Source organism: Panthera uncia, chromosome B4, assembly GCF_023721935.1.
Source record: "Panthera uncia isolate 11264 chromosome B4, Puncia_PCG_1.0, whole genome shotgun sequence".
Lineage (NCBI taxonomy): Eukaryota > Metazoa > Chordata > Mammalia > Carnivora > Felidae > Panthera > Panthera uncia.
Window position 1 is genome coordinate 22,171,447 of NC_064809.1, and position 22,184 is coordinate 22,193,630.

At 45.2% G+C, this 22,184-nt stretch overlaps 1 protein-coding gene across 12 annotated transcripts in view; it reads left to right on the forward strand.

Moving 5' to 3' along the window:
* The window catches only part of KIAA1217 (KIAA1217 ortholog), a 302,038-nt gene that overhangs the window by 221,941 nt on the left and 57,913 nt on the right, over positions 1–22,184 (forward strand). For 11 of the 12 annotated variants that reach the window (XM_049624709.1, XM_049624710.1, XM_049624700.1 and 8 more), the window contains one exon: positions 16,220–17,052. In XM_049624709.1, coding sequence (XP_049480666.1) covers positions 16,220–17,052 — 833 coding nt within the window. Of the gene's footprint in view, positions 1–9,573; positions 10,091–16,219; positions 17,053–22,184 lie in introns of those variants that run through there. The other variant, XM_049624708.1, reaches the window with a different exon arrangement.

Below are 22,184 nucleotides of genomic sequence, written 5' to 3' on the forward strand. Positions count from 1 at the left end.
GCTACAGGCAAGATTCTTTCCCAAAGACAGGTTCTCCCAGGTGGCGCCACAGGAAGGGAAGGAGAAGGGCAAGAGCGGAGATGTGGATAATGGCCCATCTCATAATGTTTATAAATAACTGACGTTTGAATCTCTATCAGTATAAAGTTGATTAGAAATCTTTTACTGAGCCTAATCCGGCTTCAGAATCACCCATTAATTAGGGAATGGGAATGAGGAAAAGCGCTTTCTTGACTGTGAGTCCATTGCCTATAACCAGACTTTTTTCTCAAGGGTATGTCTTTGGAATATAATACGGCATGGCACGCTTCCTTTCAGAAGCTCCATCCAGTCTTTCTTTCTGGGAGCTCGTGTATCTCATGAAAGTGTGTCATTCTCATCGTGCTCCTATGAATATATTAAAGTGAACATTATCCATTCTATTCATTTTGCTCTCATTTGAGTGAGCCCATGAATGCTTGTGGGCAATTCTAATAATAACCCACGCGGTTCACGCTTCCCTGCGTGCAAGCCATACAAGAGTAATTCAGCTCACTTGATGTTCACAGAACTAGGAGGTGTTCCTGAAGCAACCGAGCAGCATAACCAGAGGTTCAGAAAAGTTCGGTGGCGGAGCCACAATCGTGGCGGTAAGAGCACAAGCGAGGAGATCCTCAGGAGGAGAAACAGAGTGTTTTCATTCAGCATCCAGTACTCATTCCATCACAACCCACCGCCTTCCTTGGGCGTCATGGTGCGGAGGAGTACTGATGGAAGAGGATGATTAGACCCTTAAAAATGTTTTGTTTTGGAAACTAACTTGTAGACTGCAGCCTGTTGAAGGACAAGTTGAGGTCGAGGGCCATCGGAATGAAGCCCGTGTCTCACTGCGCCAAGTATAAGAAACTCCCTTTGTCTGTGTGTTCACCCCTGTCTTCCTGTCCTCTCTGGGAGAAGCTTTGTCCCTATGTTGCTTTTGAAGTGAGTTGAAAGCTCTGGCTGCTAGTCATGAACTTCGAAAGGCTCCGTAGATTACAGAGCACTGTCTTTACCTGTCTTGCCTCCTGTGTGACAGAGGATTCTTTCCCGTGGTTTTGTGTGGGTGCGGGGGGTGGTGGAGACAACTACACCATGTCCACCCCCTCACCCGATGTGGAAGCTTTGTCATATGGACCGTGACTTCCCTTTTCTTTTAAATTTTTTTTAATGTTTGTTGATTTTGAAGGGGAGAGAGAGACAGAGTATGAGCGGGGGAGAGGCAGAGAGAGAGAGGGAGACTCAGAATCCAAATCAGGCTCCAGGCTCTGAGCTGTCAGCACAGAGCCCAACGCGGGGCTCAGACTCACGAACTGTGAGATCTCGACCTGAGCTGAAGTCTGTTGCATAACCGACTGAGCCGCCCAGGTGCCCCTGGACCGTGACTTCTTTAACATGGAGTCACTGAGCTAGTGGCTCTCCATTTGTTTCTCATGAGCTGCTGAGATTTGGGAACGCAGGGCTTCCTTTGAATGTAGGAATGCCCAAAGTCCGGCATTTCTTGGGACACAGGGAAGCAGATCCCGTCTCGGAGCGGGAGGCTTCTGGCAGTGTTGGAACCCAGTGGGAAGCGGTGACTGGCCAAACTCCCCCAGCTGTCGAACAGGGCAAGGCCAGGCAGGGCGTGGGTGGAGAGGCTTGCCAAACCCAGCCTCGGGGTATGCACAGCTCCCAAACTGGTTGTCTTGGAGGCTGTTATTTATCCAAATAAGGAGAAGTAGTGGTTTTGCTGACCATCTCAGATTTCTGAGCCATGTCCACTGGCTTGCTGGCTGACTTGACGTGATATTTGAACTGAACACACAAAGGTATTTCTTTGAAATGGAGCCCTCTTGTGGGGCTCACGAACATCCTGGGGTCATCATTTGGAAGGTGGTTTTTCCCCACATTTGTAGATAACGGTAACATGGTCTGGTCTATGTTACTGTTCTCTTGGGTCTTCTGTAACATTCGATACAGATGACTTTGTTCAGGTATTTCTGAACCCGATTTTACATGGTGAGGATACTGATCTTAGGGATCCCTGAACCGCTGCCTTCCTTTGAAGAATATTCAAAGAAGATCGAGCCTCCACACTGATTTCTTAACACTCGAGTATGAGATTTTTCTGGCACTTCATAGATCCTGGCCCTGTTATTTGACTTTGGGTAAGACATTTGAAGTCTCTGGGCCCCAGTTCCTCATCGGTAAAATGGGGATTATAATGTTTATCTGATGGGAATCTGCTGGGAATTAAATGAGCTGGTTTTGGAAAGCATTGGTAAATAGGAAGTCTTCAAAAACATGAGTTTCCTTGCCATTGTTCCGTTTTCTCCTGGCAGATTTAGTTGAAAGTATTTATTTATAGAGAAATCGTAAGTAATTAAAATTGTCACCCAAAGTTTAATAAGGTCAGCTTCCTGAATTAGGATTTAACCAAACCCACACTAGAAGGAAGATTTTGATGGGCACTTCCCACTCCCCTTTACTCCCTAGAGCAGTGGTTCTTCAAGAACATTCCACGGACCAGCAGCTTAGCATCACCTGGGGACCTGTTAGAAATGCAAATTCTCAGGCCCAACCGCTGACCTACTATCTCAGACACTCTGGAAGTGGGGCCCATTAATCTGTATTTTAGCAAGTGCTTCTAATGTAGGTTAAAATTGGAGAACCATTTGCTGTTTGGGTCAGAGATCTGTCCGTTCCTCTGGGTCACTTGGCGTTCCCCATCTCTGGTCTCTAATGACGCCTTACTTCCTGCCTGGAATACCTAAGAAAGCAACCTCTTTCTTTCTTCTCTACTGAAGTCTTGCTCATAATGTGTGGATTCATTTCATCTCACCTCTTCAGAGCAGCGTTCCTCAACTATCCCAGCCAGAAGAATCTTACCCTTCTGTAGATTCCGAGGATATTTGTGTATTGCACTCATTGGACGCTTGCCAGAGTTATTCTTGCTTTGTCTTACTTTGAATATTCATGTACGTGCCTCATTATCCCTGCTAGAAGGTAAGCTCTTAAAAGGTGAGAAGTATGTCTTAAAGATCCTTTTCCCCCCTCATCAGTCTTAATCCTGAGCTTCGTATACAGAATGACTATTTAGAAAATATGTCATGGATACACAGAATGTGATCATATAGGGACAGTCTAGATGAGACTTCTCGTTTATGTATAATGAACCTGATGTTAGCATCTGGTTCTGAATGCAGGTTCCACCATGCTTCAATGACTGTTGGAAGACACCCTGAATGGGGGCATCCGGGACCCCTGGCTTGGTCCAAACTTGCAGCTGCTCTTGTGATCTTTGCCACAGACTCCAGTCACACCTGAGGAAGACAGACACGTTTTCAAAGATATATCCATTTAATTTATAGGCCTGGAACCTTTTAGATTCTTTCATAACTAATGAGAGCTGGGAAGTTTATGAGTCTATATAATTATACAACAAATCGCATCTATTTTCAGTCTTACAGGAGAGAATTTTCTCAGCTCACACACTCAATACACCTGGGATACCCATGGAACTTCTTTAGGGTTTGAAAGTTGCTTGGGGGTTGAAAGTTGTTGCTCAAGAGAAGAGCGATTGGCTCTTCTGAAGCCATGAAGAATTGGCACAAGGGCTGTTTTGATCTGGATCTCCATTGTTGTTCTGTCATGTTTGTTTTAAGGGGAAATTGAACTTGGTGGATTTGTGAATTACTGTCCTTCAGTGTTATCCTCTGGGGTTCTTCCCCTCACATGATCCTTGCTGCTTTTGATACATTTGTTAATACTGTTCAGCTGAAGGTCAGAATAACAGCAGAACTAAAAAATCGTACATCAGAAGCCTCTTTTTTAACATTTATTTTTATTTACTTTCATTTTTATTTTTAATTTGAATCCAAGTTAGTTAACATGTGGTTAGTTAACATATAGTAATAATGATTTCAGGAATAGAATTTAGTGATTTATCACTTACATACACCACCCAGTGCTCATCCCAACAAGTGCTCCTTAATGCCCATCACCTATTTAGCCCATCCCACCCACCCACCTCCCTGCCAGCAACCCTCAGTTTGTTCTCCATATTTATGAGTTTCTTCTGTTTTGGCCCCCTCCCTGTTTTTATATTATTTTTGTTTCCCTTCCCTTATGTTCATCTGTTTTGTCTCTTAAAGTTCTCATATGAGTGAAGTCATAGGATTTTTGTCTTTCTCTGACGGACTAATTTCACTTAGCTTAACGCCCTCCAGTTCCATCCACATAGTTGCAAATGGCAAGATTTCATTCTTTTTGATTGCCGAGTAATACTCCATTGTATATATATACCACATCTTCTTTATCCATTCATCCATCGATGGACAGTTGGGCTCTTTGCATACTTTGGCTATTGTTGATAGTGCTGCTATAAATGTTGGGGTGCATGTGCCCCCTTTGAATCAGCAGTTTTGTATCCTTTGGATAAATGCCTAGTAGTACAATTGCTGGGTCGTAGAGTAGTTCTCTTTTAATTTTTTGAGGAACCTCCACACTGTTTCCCAGAGCGGCTGCACCAGTCTGCATTCCCACCAACAGTGCAAGAGGGTTCCCCTTTCCCACATCCTCTCTGACATCTGTTGTTTGCTGGGTTGTTAATTTTAGCCATTCTGACAGGTATAAGGTGGTATCTCATTGTGGTTTTGTGTAAAATTCCCTTTTAAACTGACTCTGCTGGCATAACTCACCTTGTGTTGTGTGTTTGTTCTATTCTTTGCTAATAGAACCAGCACATGCTTTGCTTTAATTGATATGAAAACAGAGCAGCATACAGGCAGTGGGGTGATGCCATTAGAAGGACCTCACTTGTAACCCGGGTCCACAGGGGCGATTTCAGAAAAGTCATGAGGAAAGAGGGACAGGGAGTGGACCTGAAGGAGTTACACATACCAGGGAACACTCTTGGACACTGCCACAGGGGTCCTGGGAAGTGACAGGACAGCGACTGACCAAGAACAAAAGACCATTTGTTTTCCAGCTAGGCATCTATCAGCCGTCAATTTGTTTACACACCATTTTTTCCACTGAGAAATAGCTATCCTTAAGCTGTGTCTGTGAGCATAAAATTCTATACAGAATGTCATCAGTTTGTTGAGATACGGTGAGGATGTGTCATATCATCAAACCGAGATTTTTTTGTTTTTTCAAAAATTCTTACATCGAGGGGAGCCTGGGTGGTTCAGTCGGTTGAGAATCTGACTCGTGATTTTGGCCCAGGTCATGGTCTCACAGCCATGAGTTCGAGCCCCACATCAGGCTCTGGGCTGGCAACGGGGAGCCTGCTTGGGATTCTTTCTCCCTCTCCCTCTCCCTCTCCCTCTCCCTCTCCCTCTCCCTCTCCCTCTCTATCTCTCTCTCTGTGTCACTCCCCTGCTCGTGCTCGTGCGCTCTCTCTCAAAATAAACTAACTTAAAAAAATGATGACTTATTTTAAAAATGTAGTAAAAATATTCTTAACATTGTCGTGAACATCCTAAAGCTTTATAGTGTTATATCAACTTTTTTCACTCATCGTATAGTCAACTTGGTCGGTTTCCCTGATGAAATGTTAGAGGGGCGTAGGATACAGTGACAGAATTATAATAGCTCTTTCAGTGACTTATACACCTCTGAGAGATACGGTCCCTGGAATGTCATTCGGCATTGGGATTGGAGTCAGAGAGGTGAGGAATGCCAATCAAAAGAAGCCTAGACATTTTATCCCATAAGTCATGTGGCATCTGTGACCGATGAAAGTCTATGTGTGTGTATATACACGTTTGCACATATATGACTAGTGATGCAGTGATATCTATATAGTGATAATCAGTGATACAGAACAGAGAAGTACGTATATGCAAGTGTAATGTATACAGACATATACTACCATACATGTAACTAATTTTGAGGCAAGTAGATAAAACCTAGTAGTAATCAAGACAGTGTCTGGATAATTGGATCCAAAGTCCCCTGAGATGTCTATTATTTTTTTCCTTTGCTGTGAAAATCTGGATCAGAGAGTGAAGCAGACAAGGTACTGCTCAAGCCGAGTTCACCACGCTGCCTGCTGAAGTTCAGAGCTCAAGCAGATAAACATTCAGTAGTCCCTGCGGGGAAGGCCTTGGGGGCACGGTTCCTCTCAGAGCAGCACACAGTGTCTTAGAGGACACGTGGTTTCCCACTTAAACTGTGAAGGAAGCAGGGACACGGTGGCGAACCTGAAGGCGGGCATTCTTGCCGCCTCACGACTTTGTCACCACGCAAAGTTGGGCGAGGTTCGAAACTCCTGACGCTTCCTTTTCCTAACCAATCACATGGGGATAGGAGTATCAGATCTGTGTGTGGTTCCCCGAGTTCAGAGGTCCGCGAAATAGAATCACAATTGTAAGCTGCAGACGGCTGGGTGACCGTCTTGTGTATGTGGATAGGTGTGTCCGTAACCATCGAAAATCCTTCATAGCATGAGAAACATTGTCAATAAACAAAGCAATGTATTATATGTTGCAGAGTGCATGTTGACAAGCCAAATGGGAGTTTAGGGAACAGTCAGGAAAGGAAAAATAAAGTCGAAGGCACTGAAAAGTTCTATTTGGGTGACAGAAATGACTTACCACTAGAACAAATCCACAAGCCCCAAAGGGAGATGCATAAAAGAATAGCGTCCTTACGGGAAATGCGTGAGTGTGCAGGGAGATGGGGATGAAAAACGAGGACTTATTTGCACTATCTGTTACAAGTGGTAGAGAGAAGATAACTGTTTTATAAACTGTAACTATTTTAGGTGCAAAAGGAGGTTGTCCTTGGCCTGGATGATACAGGAGTATCCCAGAAGATTAAGTATCAGTGAGAGAAGCACATTTTTCTTTTATCTGCCCTGCAGCTCCACACAGTTACTGACTGTGGCTTGGAAGCTGAGTGATTTATTTAACATCCCTTCATTCTGTTCCAGACTGGGATCTTTAATCACCGTTGGGCAGTGTTACGTCAGCTGGGTCCCGGTACCGGAGGGCTCACCAGTGCTTCCCATGTCAAAATATTTGTGGAAATAACGCTCCTCTTAAATATAGCCGTCAGCTAACCACTGACTGGACCATCTCTTTGCTGAGAATTGAATAATTTTGGCAACAGTCTGTCTGTCTCGTGTCTGGGAGACATTCCATTTATGATCAAATGAAACGTTAATAGTTTCGCGAAGACCTCACAAATGACCGCCTTTCCAATTTTAACAGTGTAAGCAAGACGGACTTGAAATTTCCCAACATCGTAATTACTTCCCTTCACCACGCCGTCTTCATGCTCATAAGCACATTTTAGGTTTCCTTTTATCATATGTAATTTTTTAAAAGCCAATAAAGAAATGAATGAGAGAGAGGAAATAGAAATAAATTTCCCCAAGACTGTTAGCCTTACCAGAGCATAAAAATTATTTCCTGTTGAGGTAATGCTGAATATTTACTAGCATGTTCTTTTTTAATACTAACTCAAAAGAAATAAATTGCTTCCACTTTGCTTATCGTGCCAGTTAATGAAAGGAAGAAGGGGCATCGATAGTGAGAAGAACAAATTCACAAAGGCTGTAGCCTCCCAAGGTGGGTCACGCAGAGGAGGGTCGGGCGAAGAAAGGACGCCAGAGTGCGGGGACGCGGTGGTTGGCCGCACCCAGAATGAGCCACATTTTGGGGTGAGTTCTCCTGAATGAGCTGTTCTCTGGAGAGCACGAGCCGGACAGGTGAAGTCAAATCCTGCACAGCACCAGGATATTGCTTAGGAAATTAGCCCGCCTGGTTCTTCACCGGGCACTCGAGGACCTTAGGGTCCTCTCTCGAGGGTGACCTGTGTGCTTCGTACTGGAGGATATTTAACTCATCCTGATTCACCACAGCTTTCAAACTCCTGATGGTGAATTACAGCTCTCCTCATGACGAGGCCACGCGCGTGCTCTCCAGACCGTGCCCTGAAACGTTTCAGAAAAGTGAAAGGAAATTGCTCTGAACGTGACGGGAAGGAAGAGATGGGAGACGTAAACCAGACCTTCTCTCACCTTGCACCCCCCACCCCGACTTGCAAGGCAGCTGGGTCGACAGAAGCCACCTGTCTCCGCCGTAGCCGGCGTGGACGCCCGTGTGGAGTATGGCGTGAGGCACGTAGCGAAACAGCGGTGAGCGCTCAGTGCGTCTGTTTTCCGGGGGGGACAGTGTGGCCCAGACACTGCACATTCATTCATCCGTTCTTACAAGCCGTCCTGCTTGTGTAAGCAGCAGGTAAATCAGTAGAAGAGCCGTTAGGACATCTGATGCCGGAAAGCGGGGTCTTCGGGGGACATGGTAGGGGTGGAATCATGGCTTAATCAGACAAGGGAGACCAACCCCTACATCTCCCTTCCTGGAAAGCGTGTGTTTGACTGCAGAAGCAAACCCTGCCAAATGTGTGCCAAATGTTCCAGGGGCTGATAGCGCGCGTGCTTCCCATACTCTGGTGAGAAATCACAAACTCCTGCTGATGAGATTAAACATCGAAACAAGCGTTTTCTCATTCCTTCTACTCTTTTCCGACCTCTTAGGTGGCATCTGTTACAACCACTTCATCCAAATATTGTGTCTAACGAGGCATCTTAGGAGGGTGACAGTGCCCCGTGCTCCGTGGTCCCCCGCCCTTAATAGCCACAAAGCATTCTGATGGCAGTAAACAGTTTTCTTTAGAAAGCCTGAAGCACTGACTGGATATGAACCTGAGAGACGTCATGGAATTCTTTGGGTCAGCAAGAACAGCCTCGAAAAGCCTTAAAATGTTTGAAAAATGCACAGGCTTCCCAGAGCCTGGTCGCGGGGTGTGGAGTGAGGCCAGTGGGTTTCCAGCCCTGCATTTCGAGTTACTTGTCGCTGGATTCCCACTTGGATAGCTTTCCTTTCCCCTCCGTCCCTAAGGGCTCAGAGAGCATGGTGGTGATTAAACAGAGCCTACCCGCCAGCTAAGGAAGTGCTTTTTCTCCCTCACCTTTTGTGAGTGAGGCGTTGATACCTGTCCTCTGTTCAGCGCTGCACAAGCCACTTCTTGTTGGGAACACACACCTTCTTGTGCCTGTCGCCCCGCAAGAGATCAGCTGCATTGACAGCAGTTGCCGATGGGGGGGAGGGGTTTGGGTGCCTCTGGAGACTGCCCTGGTCTCTGCTCCTCAGCCTTGTTGAGGGTGGGGCAGAAGGATTCTGGCTCCCTTTCTGGAATCCCCTCGTGGCGTAGCCCTAGTTTTCCCTCCCTCTTCTCTCAGGTATGTTTCCCAGAACGATCGCAGTTACTTGCCCGGCGCTGGGTAGGAGTGATTCATGGCTGCTACCCAAAGTGCATCTTGGTAAAACCAGGCTGGTTAATTAATAGACAGCCTCCTTAATCACCCCTCTGTTTTCTTTCTGCTGTTCAAAACCAGGAGGGGAGAGGCTCGCGTTCCCTTCACTTGCCAGGCCACCAACTTCAAAAGTGTGGCAGCAGAATGAGTGTTGGGTGCTGCTGGCCTATCTAGATTTTTCTCAGCGGATCACACTCGGAGAGTTGGTCCACTACGGTAATTAGCGTCCCGGGGTTTCCGATGGTCTTGCGGTGGCTGGTTGTCTGTTTTAGGGATCCTGTTTGCCTCTCCGTCCGGTCTAGTTTGTCACGTTCCTTTCACTGTTAACCCATTTACCTAGGCCTCTCGGAGTCTGTTCGTTGGTGTGTGTTTTCCGTGTAAGCAATTGTTACAGGCCTGAGTCACCCGTGAGGTAGCCTGTGGTTGGATGTGAGCTGAGGTTACTCAGTGACTAATTTCCAAGGGGAGGAGAAACTGGCTTATCATGGGGAGGACTACTTTTCATCCATGCGTGTGACAGCCTCACTCGGAAGACTGGGGGAAACAGAATGGTTTTTTTTACCGGTTGTAAACACTCAACCTGGGAACGTTTTAGGATCTGTGGCCTTTGCGATTTCTTCCCTGAAGACAAAGCTGTCTAAAACATCCAACAGTGGAACTGAGGATTTAGATGAAACCAGCAAACAAAGAAAGCGCATAATTGGGAGCTGAGCCAATGTGCTTTTTTCACGGCGTTAGTTGTACAGGTGATTTCCTTAAGAAAAAGTAAGTGGCTTTAATTCTTTGAGGATGAAAGAGTCTTATAACAATCCTTTTCAGTTTTGTCCGGTTACTTCATTGTGTGGTCTGACTGACTGGTGTGTTTACAAATTCTAGACTTGGAAGGGTGGGGTTTGAAATACAATAAACTGTACAGAATACTCCCTTTCCGCAAAGAATATATATATTTTAAATACTCCACAAAGAGACGTGATTACATGAGACAGCTTCCCAAAATGATTTGAAATAAACATTTTGCATGCTAGATTTTTTTTTTTTTCCAGAAACAATTGTAAGATTTTTGCCCCTTCTTATCTTACATCCAGGCAACTTCTAAGTGAGCAATGTTTGATTTAACTTACTGTGTTTCGGGGAAATGAAATATAGATATATGTTAGGATTCCTAACTCAAATTTCAGATAATCAATTTGAAACTGCCCCCAGATTCTTTCTGGTCTCTAGGAAGTGTGGCCCAAACAGCGTACTGAGGTCTGTGCTGTGGGCAGGGGCAGTGGCCTCTCGGTCAGAGCCACGGTGCTGAGCTCCGGAGGAAGCCCCACTGTTTATAAGAGCTGGAAGCAGTCAAACAAGAGAAAGCAGGGGTTTGGGCAGTAATGGCAAGAGGGAGAAGTGATGCTCAACAAAGGAAGGCGTAGAGTAAGGAGAATTGTCTGGTTCATACATTGCCAGTGATTCTAGTGAAGATAATCGAGTATTTTCTTTGTCTGGGCCGAGGTTCGAGTTGTGTTCCGGTAAGGTGTGAAAAGACCCTTTATTCCTGGGCTTAGGTTAGCTTTTTCTTGCTGTAAAATGAAATTCTTCAAAGCCTACATAAAGACATTAAGTGTTGAAGGCTTCTGGGACAGAAGTATCCGTGACACAAGGGTTCCAGATATTTTGAGAAAAATAACAGGATAGGATTAGTGGCATCAGAGACTGGCGGGAGAAAAAGCGAGTCAGATGTACAGATATCTGATATACTGTATACTGATATACAGATATAAGGTGAGTCACAATAGGGTGTGATGTGTGTGTGTGTGTGCTGCTAATTTATTTTACTTTTGAAGTTTGACATAATTTTCTCCTAAGAGGTCTGACTTCCAGGCCTAGTGCAGGAAGAACTCAATATGCATTTAATGCCATTTGTGTTAAACAAGAAAACAGAACAAAACCGTGCAGGTGCCTGATGCTAGGAGATCTCTCCACAGAAAGAGCACTAAGCTGTAACACTGGGACTTCTTAAGATTATGTATTAGAGAATCTTAACCATCATCCTCACTGCCAACCAGAGAGTGAATAACCCCTGGAGGCTACAAAGTCCACTTTTTCCTGGAACAGCAAGTGGTCTCCTTGGGTGATCATGGCGAAGACTTGGAAAAGATTCTCTTTTCATCTCCCCGTCGCTTCTGCCTCATTTTCAGAGAGAGTGCCTTTGGTTGATCCATATCCTTTCATGGATGAACCTCAGTTTTAAAATTTTAAAGGTTCATCCTAGTTGTAGGCTTAAAACATTTTCCCACAGTCTGATGGAACCATCGTGTCCTTCTCTTCCTGGGCTGAGGGGAATTGCTGAGGAGGACATTACCATGGGTTCTTTTATCAGGGGTCTTGTAAAGTCAGTCAGAGCTTGGCAAAGCAAGATAGGAATTCTGCCAAAGACTTCCAACCTCCAAGTCACCAGGATTGATGGAGGCATTCAATCTTAGGTCACCTGTTCTGTCATAGCTGAGTCCTTGTATTCACCGCCACTGTGGATGACTCAGGTGGACAGCGATTCTTTCAGTGACCCTGAGGGGTGATGGCAACGTTGGTTTGAGATGGACAAGACAAGGCTGATAGGCAGCATTACCACTGGGTACATGATGCTGATTGCGTACAGATAGGATCCATCCTGGTTGGCCAGAGTCCCATTCCAGTTGGTTGGCACCCATGTGACATTAGCTACCAGATGGTAAATATTTTGACTATCACCCACATTTGCATATGAGTGCACAGCCTATCAGAATTACTGTTGTTACTTCTCTTTCTGAATTCATCTGTACGTGGCACCAAGAAAGTCTAGTATTAGAGATTTGGGTGTGTTTTATTTTAAAAGTCCGTTATATAATGTACCTCCCAACCATTTCTTCTCACATCAGCAAACTTGTTTTTTTTTATTTTTAATGTCTATGCAGGTGTCTGTGTTGTTGTTTTTAAAATTTTTTTGATGTTTATTTTTGAGAGAGTGACAGAGACAAAGACAGAGTGCAGGTGGGGCAAGAGTAGAGAGAGAGGGTGACACAGAATCCCAAGCAGGCTCCAGGCTCTGAGCTGTCAACGCAGAGCCCAACACGGGGCTCAAACTCATGAGCAGCGAGATCATGACCTGAGCCAAAGTTGGCTGCTTACCCGACTGAGCCACCCAGGCGCCCTGGTATCTCTGTTGTTTTAAAAGAAATTTACTCAACTTTTCATTAATTAAAATTAATTTTCTATTTTCCTCTCATTAATATTCCTCATCCTTCTAGACAGTTCTGTACTACTTGAACTATTAATGTGTCTTCTTACTCTCTTGCCAGGAAAAGGGGGCGTTCACTGTGTGTTAATTGGGGTCAGTTTGGATCCCCCAAACCCTGATGTAATCTGAGGCCAGATAAAGACGACTAATAGTTTGGATTATTGTTTATCCAGAGGGATAAACAACAGACATTTGGAACCTTTTTTAAGAAATGGTATCAGTAATGACAACAGTTACCTGTCTTTCGTTGCACTTGATTTGCCCTGCGCACTCGCTGTGTTATGTCTTACACACAGTGGCATGTTTGAATCTGTATGAATTTATCTTTACCTTTGTTTGGATTAAATCTTGTGTTGTGTGGTCTGATTGCGTGGGGAGTTTGGCCAGATATGTGCTGCTGCCTAAGCCAGTGCCTCTTGTCTTTTATGATCTATGAAGCCCTGCTTTACTTAACCACTTTTCTTTTCGCTGAGCCTTGCCTTGTGAAAGATGGGGTGGTAGAGATATTTATGAAGGATCTGTGTAGATCTGTTGCAGAACTTCTGACGTATGGTTACTCAGCCATTGTGGGAGGACAGTCTTTTTTTTTTTTTTTTTTTTTTTTTTGGGACAGAGAGAGACAGAGCATGAACGGGGGAGGGGCAGAGAGAGAGGGAGACACAGAATCGGAAACAGGCTCCAGGCTCCGAGCCATCAGCCCAGAGCCTGACGCGGGGCTCGAACTCACGGACCGCGAGATCGTGACCTGGCTGAAGTCGGACGCTTAACCGACTGCGCCACCCAGGCGCCCCAGGGAGGACAGTCTTGTATGTCATCACACACTGACCTTGGGGATGCCCTCCTGGTCTAAGGCCCGGAGCCCCTGAGTTACGAGGGTGTCAAGTGAGTGAGCAGAGGGAGGACCATGTGGGCTAGGGCGTCAGGCCTGGGCCACGTGGAGCAGATGCACCTGGAGCCAGACCTTGACCCTCAGTCTTGGTTTGGATCCACAAGGGCCAGGAAATGGGGAGAGAGTCCCAGGGGTGAGGACAGCCTGAGGACGTCCCAGATTTGGTTTAGAGGGGGGAACAGACTAGCCTGTTGTGGGAGTGCACGTGGGGCTAGTGGAGATAAAATTGTAGCTGCACGTGAGAAGCCTGCATACTCTGGGGCCCCCACCAGGGGATTGAGGAACCAAATCAGTGATGCACAGGTAACACACCCTCGGAAGGTTCCTTTTGGTTCCTACATATTTGCGTCTTGCCTGCATGTGTTTTATTGGTCATTTCTGTTAGAAAATCCAGCATCATTTATAAAACTCCTGGACCAGGGATTCTGCACTGGCGGATTCTTCCAGAGACAAGATAAGGAAGCTGTGGGGTTCCCAAGGCTTCTTCCTCTGTGTGTTCATCTAAGAAACATACAGAGGAATGTACCTTCTCAAGGGCAGGAACTTGGGGGCTTATTTAGAACAATGCCTTATTCTTCGCAAGTGCTTGGTAAATATTGCTTACTAAATGAATGCATTTGTAAGATAAGGAAACAGTACGTATTCAGAACATTGGTCTCTGTTTCATCCTCATTCAGCCTTCTCCTGTTGCCTCTGTTTTGTTTGTTTGTTTGTTTGTTTGTTTTCTATTCCTCCCCATCACTCACACTGTGGGTCTCTTGACTGCCCACTTTGGTTTTGGTCCATTTGAGCCCACCTCCTCTCTTCCTCATGCCCCTACCTCACCCACCTCCCAACCCTTCATGTTCCCCCTGTCTGTCACATCTGCCAAAAGTCTAGATAGGAATACGGGCTCCTGTGATGGTACAAATAGAACTTGAAGAGTGAGCTTGGTAGGTGCCAAAGCTGTCTGTCCATCCCTTCCCTATAGCCGTTTGGAGAATCTCGGTGAGTTAGTTATTACCTTCTTTGGCTTTGACCAAAACAAAGTGTATCAAATATTCATATTTTGAATTAATTTGTATTTTTTATTCTGCCCCTTGCTACACATAGTAGCGTAATTGCAAATCAGTTTCCCCTTGCCCCCTTACCTTGATACTTTTTTTATTGACATATAATTGACAAGGTAGCATTATATTGGTTTCAGATGTACAACATAATGAGTTGATATTTGTGTATATTGCAAATGATGACCAACAATAAGTCCAGTTAATATCCATCACCATATATATTTACAGTTTTTTTTTCTTGTGAGAAGAACCTTTAAAATCTACTCCTCTACTTACTTTCAAATATACAATACAGTATTACTAATTATAGTCATCATGCTATACATTATATCCCCATGACATTTATTTTGCAGCTGCATGTTTATACCTTTTGACTCCCTTTACCCATTTCACCCAACCCCAACATCCTGCCTCTGGCAACCACCGGTCTGTTCTCTGTGTCTATGATTCTTAAGTCATTGATTCTTTACTCCTCGTTTCGTGCAAAGGAGAGCTAATGGAAGACCAAGTGGGAGTCTTCACTCTCCTGGACTGGATGGTAATGACACCACCCAGAAGTCACTGCTGCCTGGGCAAGAAGTACTTGGCTTATGACGGTCAGCTCCATCAGGCTCTTTATCACATGGCAGACCCAGAAGGGTTTTCTTAGGATTCTCACTCTTCACCATGCCTCAGATTCCTTTCCCTCTTCTCTACCTTACCCACCCGCCCCCCCACCACCATGAGTTTTGCCTCCAATTACATTCTTACCTCTCAGATCATTATTTTCTCCCAACCTCTTGGAGCTGGTTTCTCCAGTAGAGGGCTGGTGAAATAATGAAACTTACTTCCAAGTTTTCCCTGTGCATCTCATTACCCTCTCTGGCCACGTCTCTAGATTGTCTCTGCTTGGAGAGATGGGAGAGATGCTTAGTAACTACTTTCCAGGGCCAATACTGGAAAATGCGCCCCGGACAAATTTTAGAAAATAATATTTTAGCACTTTTGATACATTAGACTTGCATTTATTAAGTGTCTCTGAGAAGCTATGACCTGCCAAAGCAAACCACTGCGGTGTTTTCCCCCCAAAACCTCACAATGTTGAGCTCTTTATTGGGCGTATTTGTTTCTTGGGGTTGCTGTAACTAACTACCACAGACTTAGTGGCTTAGGACACCAAAAGCGCATTCGCTTACAGTTGTTGAGATCAGAAGTGCAGAATGGATTTTACAGGCAATATGAAGGTACTGGCCGTGCCTCACTCCCTCTGGAGGCGCTAGGGGAGCATCCGTTTCCTTGCCTTTTCCAGCTGCTAGAGGCCACCTGCAACTCTTGACTCCTGGCCCCTTCCTCCCTCTTTACAGTTACCAGCAGAACATCTTTTAGTCTCTCTCTCTGGCCCTGCTTCTGTCCTCTCGTCTCCTTCCCTGACTCTGACCCCCTCCTCCCTCTTGCACATATAGTAGGATAGCATTGGCCCCATCTGGATAATCCCGGATATTCTTCCCATCTCAATATCCTTAAAACGGAACATCCGTAAAGTCCCTTTTGCCACAAAAGGTGACATAGTTCCAGGTTCCAGGGATTAGAGTACGGGCATCCTGCTGAGGGAGGGGCCGTGATTCAGCCTGCTACATCAGGAAAGCCACACCGTCACACCGAGACGTCTCTACGAACGTGAATATCAAAGGAGATTTTCTAACGTCTTGTTTTATTTTCAGATGCAGAGAGAAATTGTTTATGCAAGAGGAGATGGCCCTGGTGCCTCTCGGCCTGGATCCACAGCTCATCCACCCCATGCCATTCCAAGTTCTCCACCATCCACTCCTGTGCCCCATTCCATGCCTCCTTCCCCATCCAGAATTCCTTACGGGGGCACCCGCCCGATGGTTGTTCCTGGCAACGCCACCATCCCCAGAGACAGACTCTCCAGCCTGCCAGTCTCCAGATCCATCTCACCCAGCCCAAGCGCCATTTTGGAAAGAAGAGATGTGAAGCCGGACGAAGACATGAGTGGCAAGAGCATTGCCATGTACCGAAACGAGGGCTTCTATACTGATCCCTACCTTTATCACGAGGGACGGATGAGCATAGCCTCTTCCCATGGTGGGCACCCGCTGGATGTCCCTGATCACATCATTGCATATCACCGCACGGCCATTCGCTCGGCGAGTGCATACTGCAACCCTTCCTTGCAAGCAGAAATGCATATGGAGCAGTCACTGTACAGACAGAAATCAAGGAAATACCCAGATAGCCACTTGCCTACTCTGGGCGCCAAAACACCTCCCGCCTCTCCCCACCGAGTCGGTGACCTGAGAATGGTAGACATCCATGCCCACCATAACGCCCACGGGCCCCCTCACACCCTGCAGCCAGATCGGGCCTCTCCAAGCCGCCAGGCCTTCAAAAAGGAGCCCGGCACCTTGGTGTATATTGAAAAACCACGGACCGCTCCAGGATTATCCAGCATTGTGGACTTCGGCCCACCTCTAGTTGAGAAGCAAGTGTTTGCTTACAGCACTGCGACAATACCCAAAGATAGAGAGACCAGGTAAGTTGGTGAGGGTGGCCGCGGGTGGTCTGCGCGCGCCTGGGAGTTTTTGTTTTTTTTTTTTTTTTTTTTTTTTATTTTATTTTTGGGACAGAGAGAGACAGAGCATGAACGGGGGAGGGTCAGAGAGAGAGGGAGACACAGAATCGGAAACAGGCTCCAGGCTCTGAGCCATCAGCCCAGAGCCTGACGCGGGGCTCGAACTCACGGACCGCGAGATCGTGACCTGGCTGAAGTCGGACGCTTAACCGACTGCGCCACCCAGGCGCCCCAGCCTGGGAGTTATTGAGGACTTCTCTTGAGAGTCAAACCGAGGGAACAGGTGTCGACTGAGCACCAGCCCTGTGCAGCGTGCCCTGCGGGGGTTGGAGAAGCCACAGAGGAGGATCAAAGGCCATCCTTGTCTGCAAGGAGTTTCTGAACAGTGGGGGGGGGTCAAGTGAAGCAGGCCAGTAGCCATGCTAAAGGGCGGGGGGCAGACACACAGTGCGGTGACGCATGCTGCGGGCAACGCCAGCCTGGGGGGGCATGGGTCTAACGTCGTCATCAGCGTAAATCTGAATAAGTGGAAAGAAAATTGTGATCAGCAGAAACCATTTGGACTAAGAGATCAGGAGCTCATGGGAATTGATCTGTGCACGAAGAGGAGTGAGTGGTTCAAGTTGTAAGTGTTCGAAATGGCCATTTGTGTTTTTCCTTATAGAGTGCAATTTTGCTTTCTCATCTGGCCTTCGGAAGTGGAAAGAATGTGTCACTGTCTGTCATCTAGGGTGATAAAGCATGAATTTGCATAAAAATAGATTGGTTTAGATTTAATACTCATTCAGAAGCGGTACTGAGATCAGCAAAATTTGTCTAGGGAATGAGACACTCCGAGTATCTAAATTTCTTTTTTAATGTATGTATTTTTATAACTTTCCAGCCCAGTCCATTTTTAAAACCCTCCAAAGTTCATATAATAATAGAAAAGCTAATTTTGATAGAGGGACTTTCTCTAGCCTGAATTGGTTGAAGGAAGCCAACATAATCATTATAATCCTAAAAATCTGGTTGAGGAAATGGAGTCTGAAAGAGGTTAAGCATCTTACCTGTTGTCACATATGAGTTCAGTTGCTCAGCACTTTATTAGAACCACTATTCCCTGTTCCTCACCAAAAGGGTAGTATCACTTACATACCATCATCATCCCTATTTTATAGATGCAGAAACTGAGGCTCAGAGAGGTTAAGTACTTCCTCAAGGTCATAAAGCCAGTAAGTGGCATAGAATGTCCATATCTATTAAAGAGTCCATACTTTTTTTTTTTTTTTTTTTTTTTTACCACTGTGCAATATTCTGCCTGATGGGTGAGGATTTATGAGCTACACCTTTACCCAGCAGAGAGGTAAATTGAGGTGTGCATTCTGAGCATTTCAACTAGAATTCTTCAAAATTTGTTTCAGGACCGGATGCTAAGTAACTGCTCCTGAAGGAGATTTACAGTCATAAACATGGTAGCATTTGCATAATTATGCTGCTAAGTATATACAGGCCATTTAAAATATAACTGCCCTAGCTAGTATATTAGCGCAATTATGCAGCAATGGGGAAAGAAAGAAAGAAGAGAACGTTTTTGATAGATTTTATTTGCAAAAAATGAATCGTATTTTGTGAAAGTAAAAGTTTCAAAACAAGAGCGCCGGAAACAATTACTGAAGCACAAAATTAGAGCCCATTGTTTCCCCCTGTACTGTGCTGTCATCTTGGATGCATTTAATCTGTATACTTTTAAGAGTTCAACCCTTAAAAGTCCACCTTCGTGAATGCAGGGTCCTGTAAAGCGCCAAATCAATTTCTGTTGCCATTGCAAAATATTAAAAAGCAAATAAATCTTGAGAGTGCTTTTTATATGAAACTCTGAAGCGAAATTTTACATCTAAGATATGAAGCTACAAAAACACAGGAGGGGGACTAAGAAATCAGTAGCGTTGCTTTCTTTTGGGCACTGCTGAATTCAAGTGCTGTTCAGAAGAGCATCGTATATGAAATGGCCCAGATAACTGCAGGATGTTTGAAATCAGAGAGAAAAATTCTTTCTTTCCCATCTGTACTTAGGAAACCTCCAACGGTAGCTTTTTTGGGGGGGAGGGGGGGTGTCAGAAACATGATTTTATAACAGCTCTATTGACTTGAAAATGACGAGTTAAAGATAAATTTCATGTCGGTTCTTATATTTAGTCATGTGCCTTGATCTAAAGAATTTGGCTTCTCTTTTCTTATAAAGATGTTTCCACAAGGCATCTAGTGATGACAAGTTATATATAGAAGATCTGGGGGGAAAATAGCGTATATAATAGAACATAGATGATGGCAGGGCTCTCCTCCTGAGATGGCCATGGATCTTGGGGGCAGGGGAGCAGATTCCAGCCACTTTGACTTTCAAGACAGCAATTCTTCTATCTGAGCTTCTAGAAGGAAAATGATCTCAAGTGTTAAAGTGGCTTTACACAGATGACGTCCCTTCAGCTGGGACCCCAAGAAGAGACTGGTCCATGTGGCTATGAGGGAGTGCCCGGGGTAGGGGAGGGCGTGTGACAGATGACTCCGTGCATGAGGTTCTGTCTTCCCTAGGTTATAAAATTCCTTCATTAAACTGCATCGTTATTTCTATTCACGGCACATAAAACAGCCCTTAAGAACTGTAAAAATCTAGGACATTTATGTTTTGCTACTTTCTATTTATAGTGTGGATCCTATAATGTAAAGTATCTTTATCGAAAGAACACTCAGAATTCAAGAGTGCTCATTGCAAAGTGACTAATCGCTCTCCTTCCAAATGTATAACAGATTCTTCCTAATGTAATATTTTTCAAGACATGGTAAACTCATATTTTTATACCATTCCACACTACTGTGGCTAAATTCAACAAATGAGTGAAGAATCCAGCAGGGAGCAAATTCTTGCCCTGCCTAGGCACCTGTATGTGGAGAAAGAAAAGCCATGTGAGATCCCATCGTGATTTCTAAGAATTCCCAGATTTAGAGAAGCAGAGTTCCCTGCCCTGGGCCAATTAGAAGAGGACAGGGAGCTTCTGTGTACGGGAGGAAGCCCACATGCTCGCTGGTAGCTTATGTCTGTCCTTAATCACCTCATCTCACTTTCTTACTTTATGAGGATTACGTGTTACTGTGTTGGTAGCTTTGAGGGGTGGGATGCATGCTTGGTTGCACAACTGATTGAGTGAAAGTCTAAAATTTTAAATTTATGTCTTTTAAAAATGGTCACAGTAGGGGTGTCTATGCGGCTGTCGGTTAAGCGTCCGACTCTGGCTCAGGTCATGATCTTACAGTCCATGGGTTTGAGCCCCGCGTCGGGCTCTGTGCTGACAGCTCGAAGCCTGGAGCCTGCTTCAGGTTCTCTGTTTCCCTCTCTGTCTGCCCCTCCCCCTCTTGTGCTCTGTCTCTCTTTCTCTCTCTCAAAAATAAACATTAAAAAAAATTTTTTTTTAAATGTTCACAGTGACTGGTAGACCTTTGAAGGTTTTCTAAACTATGCTCTATCCTACTGGAGAAGTGAGCCTGAATGACTGAAAAATAATAAATTTTTTCCTTTTCCTGAATGTGTAGTCCAAAGTGAGCCACATCAGAGACCTCCTAAGTAGTTACACTCGGGATCTTTCTAGAACAAGGTTTCTTAACTTCTGCACTAATTGATATCTGGGACAGGATAACGTGTTGTTTGCGGGGACGGAGGGGTTCCCCTGAGATTCAAAGGATATTTAGTGGCATCTCCAGCTTCTACCCCACTAGATGTCAGTAGCAAAACTCCCCTCTACCCCGCCCTAGTCATGACAATCAAAATACCTCCCGAGGTTGCCAAATGCACCCCCTGCACTGGGGGGATGGGTGCAAAATGCCCCTGTTTGAGAAGCACCCCTCTAAGGGAAATGTGGACTTTTTCTACTCAATGAAGTGGAGAAACGAAGGAATGCCAATTGTGACCTTCATAAAACATGGCTCCAATTCTGCCCTTCACCTCTTGGGAAAGCAACTTCATTACTGTGGGAACGTACTATTGGTACTGTCACCTATGATTCAATCAATCTGTGATCAGCCATTTATGGAGAGGCCACAACGTGTCCTGTTTATGAACGTGAACTCCAAAGCCAGACTGCCTGGGTTCGATTCCCAGTTCTAACACTTGCCAGCAGTAGAGACTTTGGACAAGTTACTGAATCTCTGTCTCAGTTTGCGTATCTGACAAATAGAGATGATAGTAACGAATCTACCTCACGGAGTAGAAAAACTCATGACAGTTAAGTGCCATGTCCCGTGCCTGGCACATAGTAAGTGCTCAAGTGTCCCCACTTTGAGCAAAGCTCTCTGCTGCATGCTGCTAAACAGACGTCAGTACGCAGAGCTGGCCAGGACACAAGACCGTACCTAAAGAAGCCAGGAAACAAATTGTCGAGTGTATCACCAGGAAGAACATAATGCAGGTGGGGGGTGTGGAGACCATAAAACTGAAGTGTGAACAGAGAACAGAATTGACTGGGCTTAAAGATCCAAACTAGAATGTGGCGAATATCAAAGCCACTTTCAAATCCATTTCAGGAGAGTAGTCGGGGTTACATCTCTTCTTGGGTCCAGGAGCAGAAAGACAAGCCGGGATTAGGGCATCCTTTTAAATGCACCAGAGCTATCTAATTGATGACAAAGAGACCTACCAGGTAGAGCTGACATTATGAGTTTATCTGTTTTGATGCCTAACAGTGCCTGACTGATTCAGCCCTTGTCTGAATTGCTTTCCCATGTAGCTCTAATTATGGATCAATAAATGTTTATTGAGCCCCTCTTAAGTGCTGAGCTGAGGACTGGATGCTTTACAGCGTACAAAGAAACATAGATGTGGTCCCCATGCACAAGGACTAGAAATCAGGAAGACAGCATGTAAAACGTTAAAAGCATGACACAAACAGATAAGCTGTGCCACAGTTCCGTACGGGAAGCTTCTGAGCTACAATTGTAGGTTAAATAACTGTTTTCGCAGGAACAACCACAGCAGTAGGGTTTCATTCACGGGTGGTGCCCAGGGATGTCCTTGTTGTCACCTAAGAGTGACACTATCTCCTAGTGAAGAAGAAAGAAGGGAG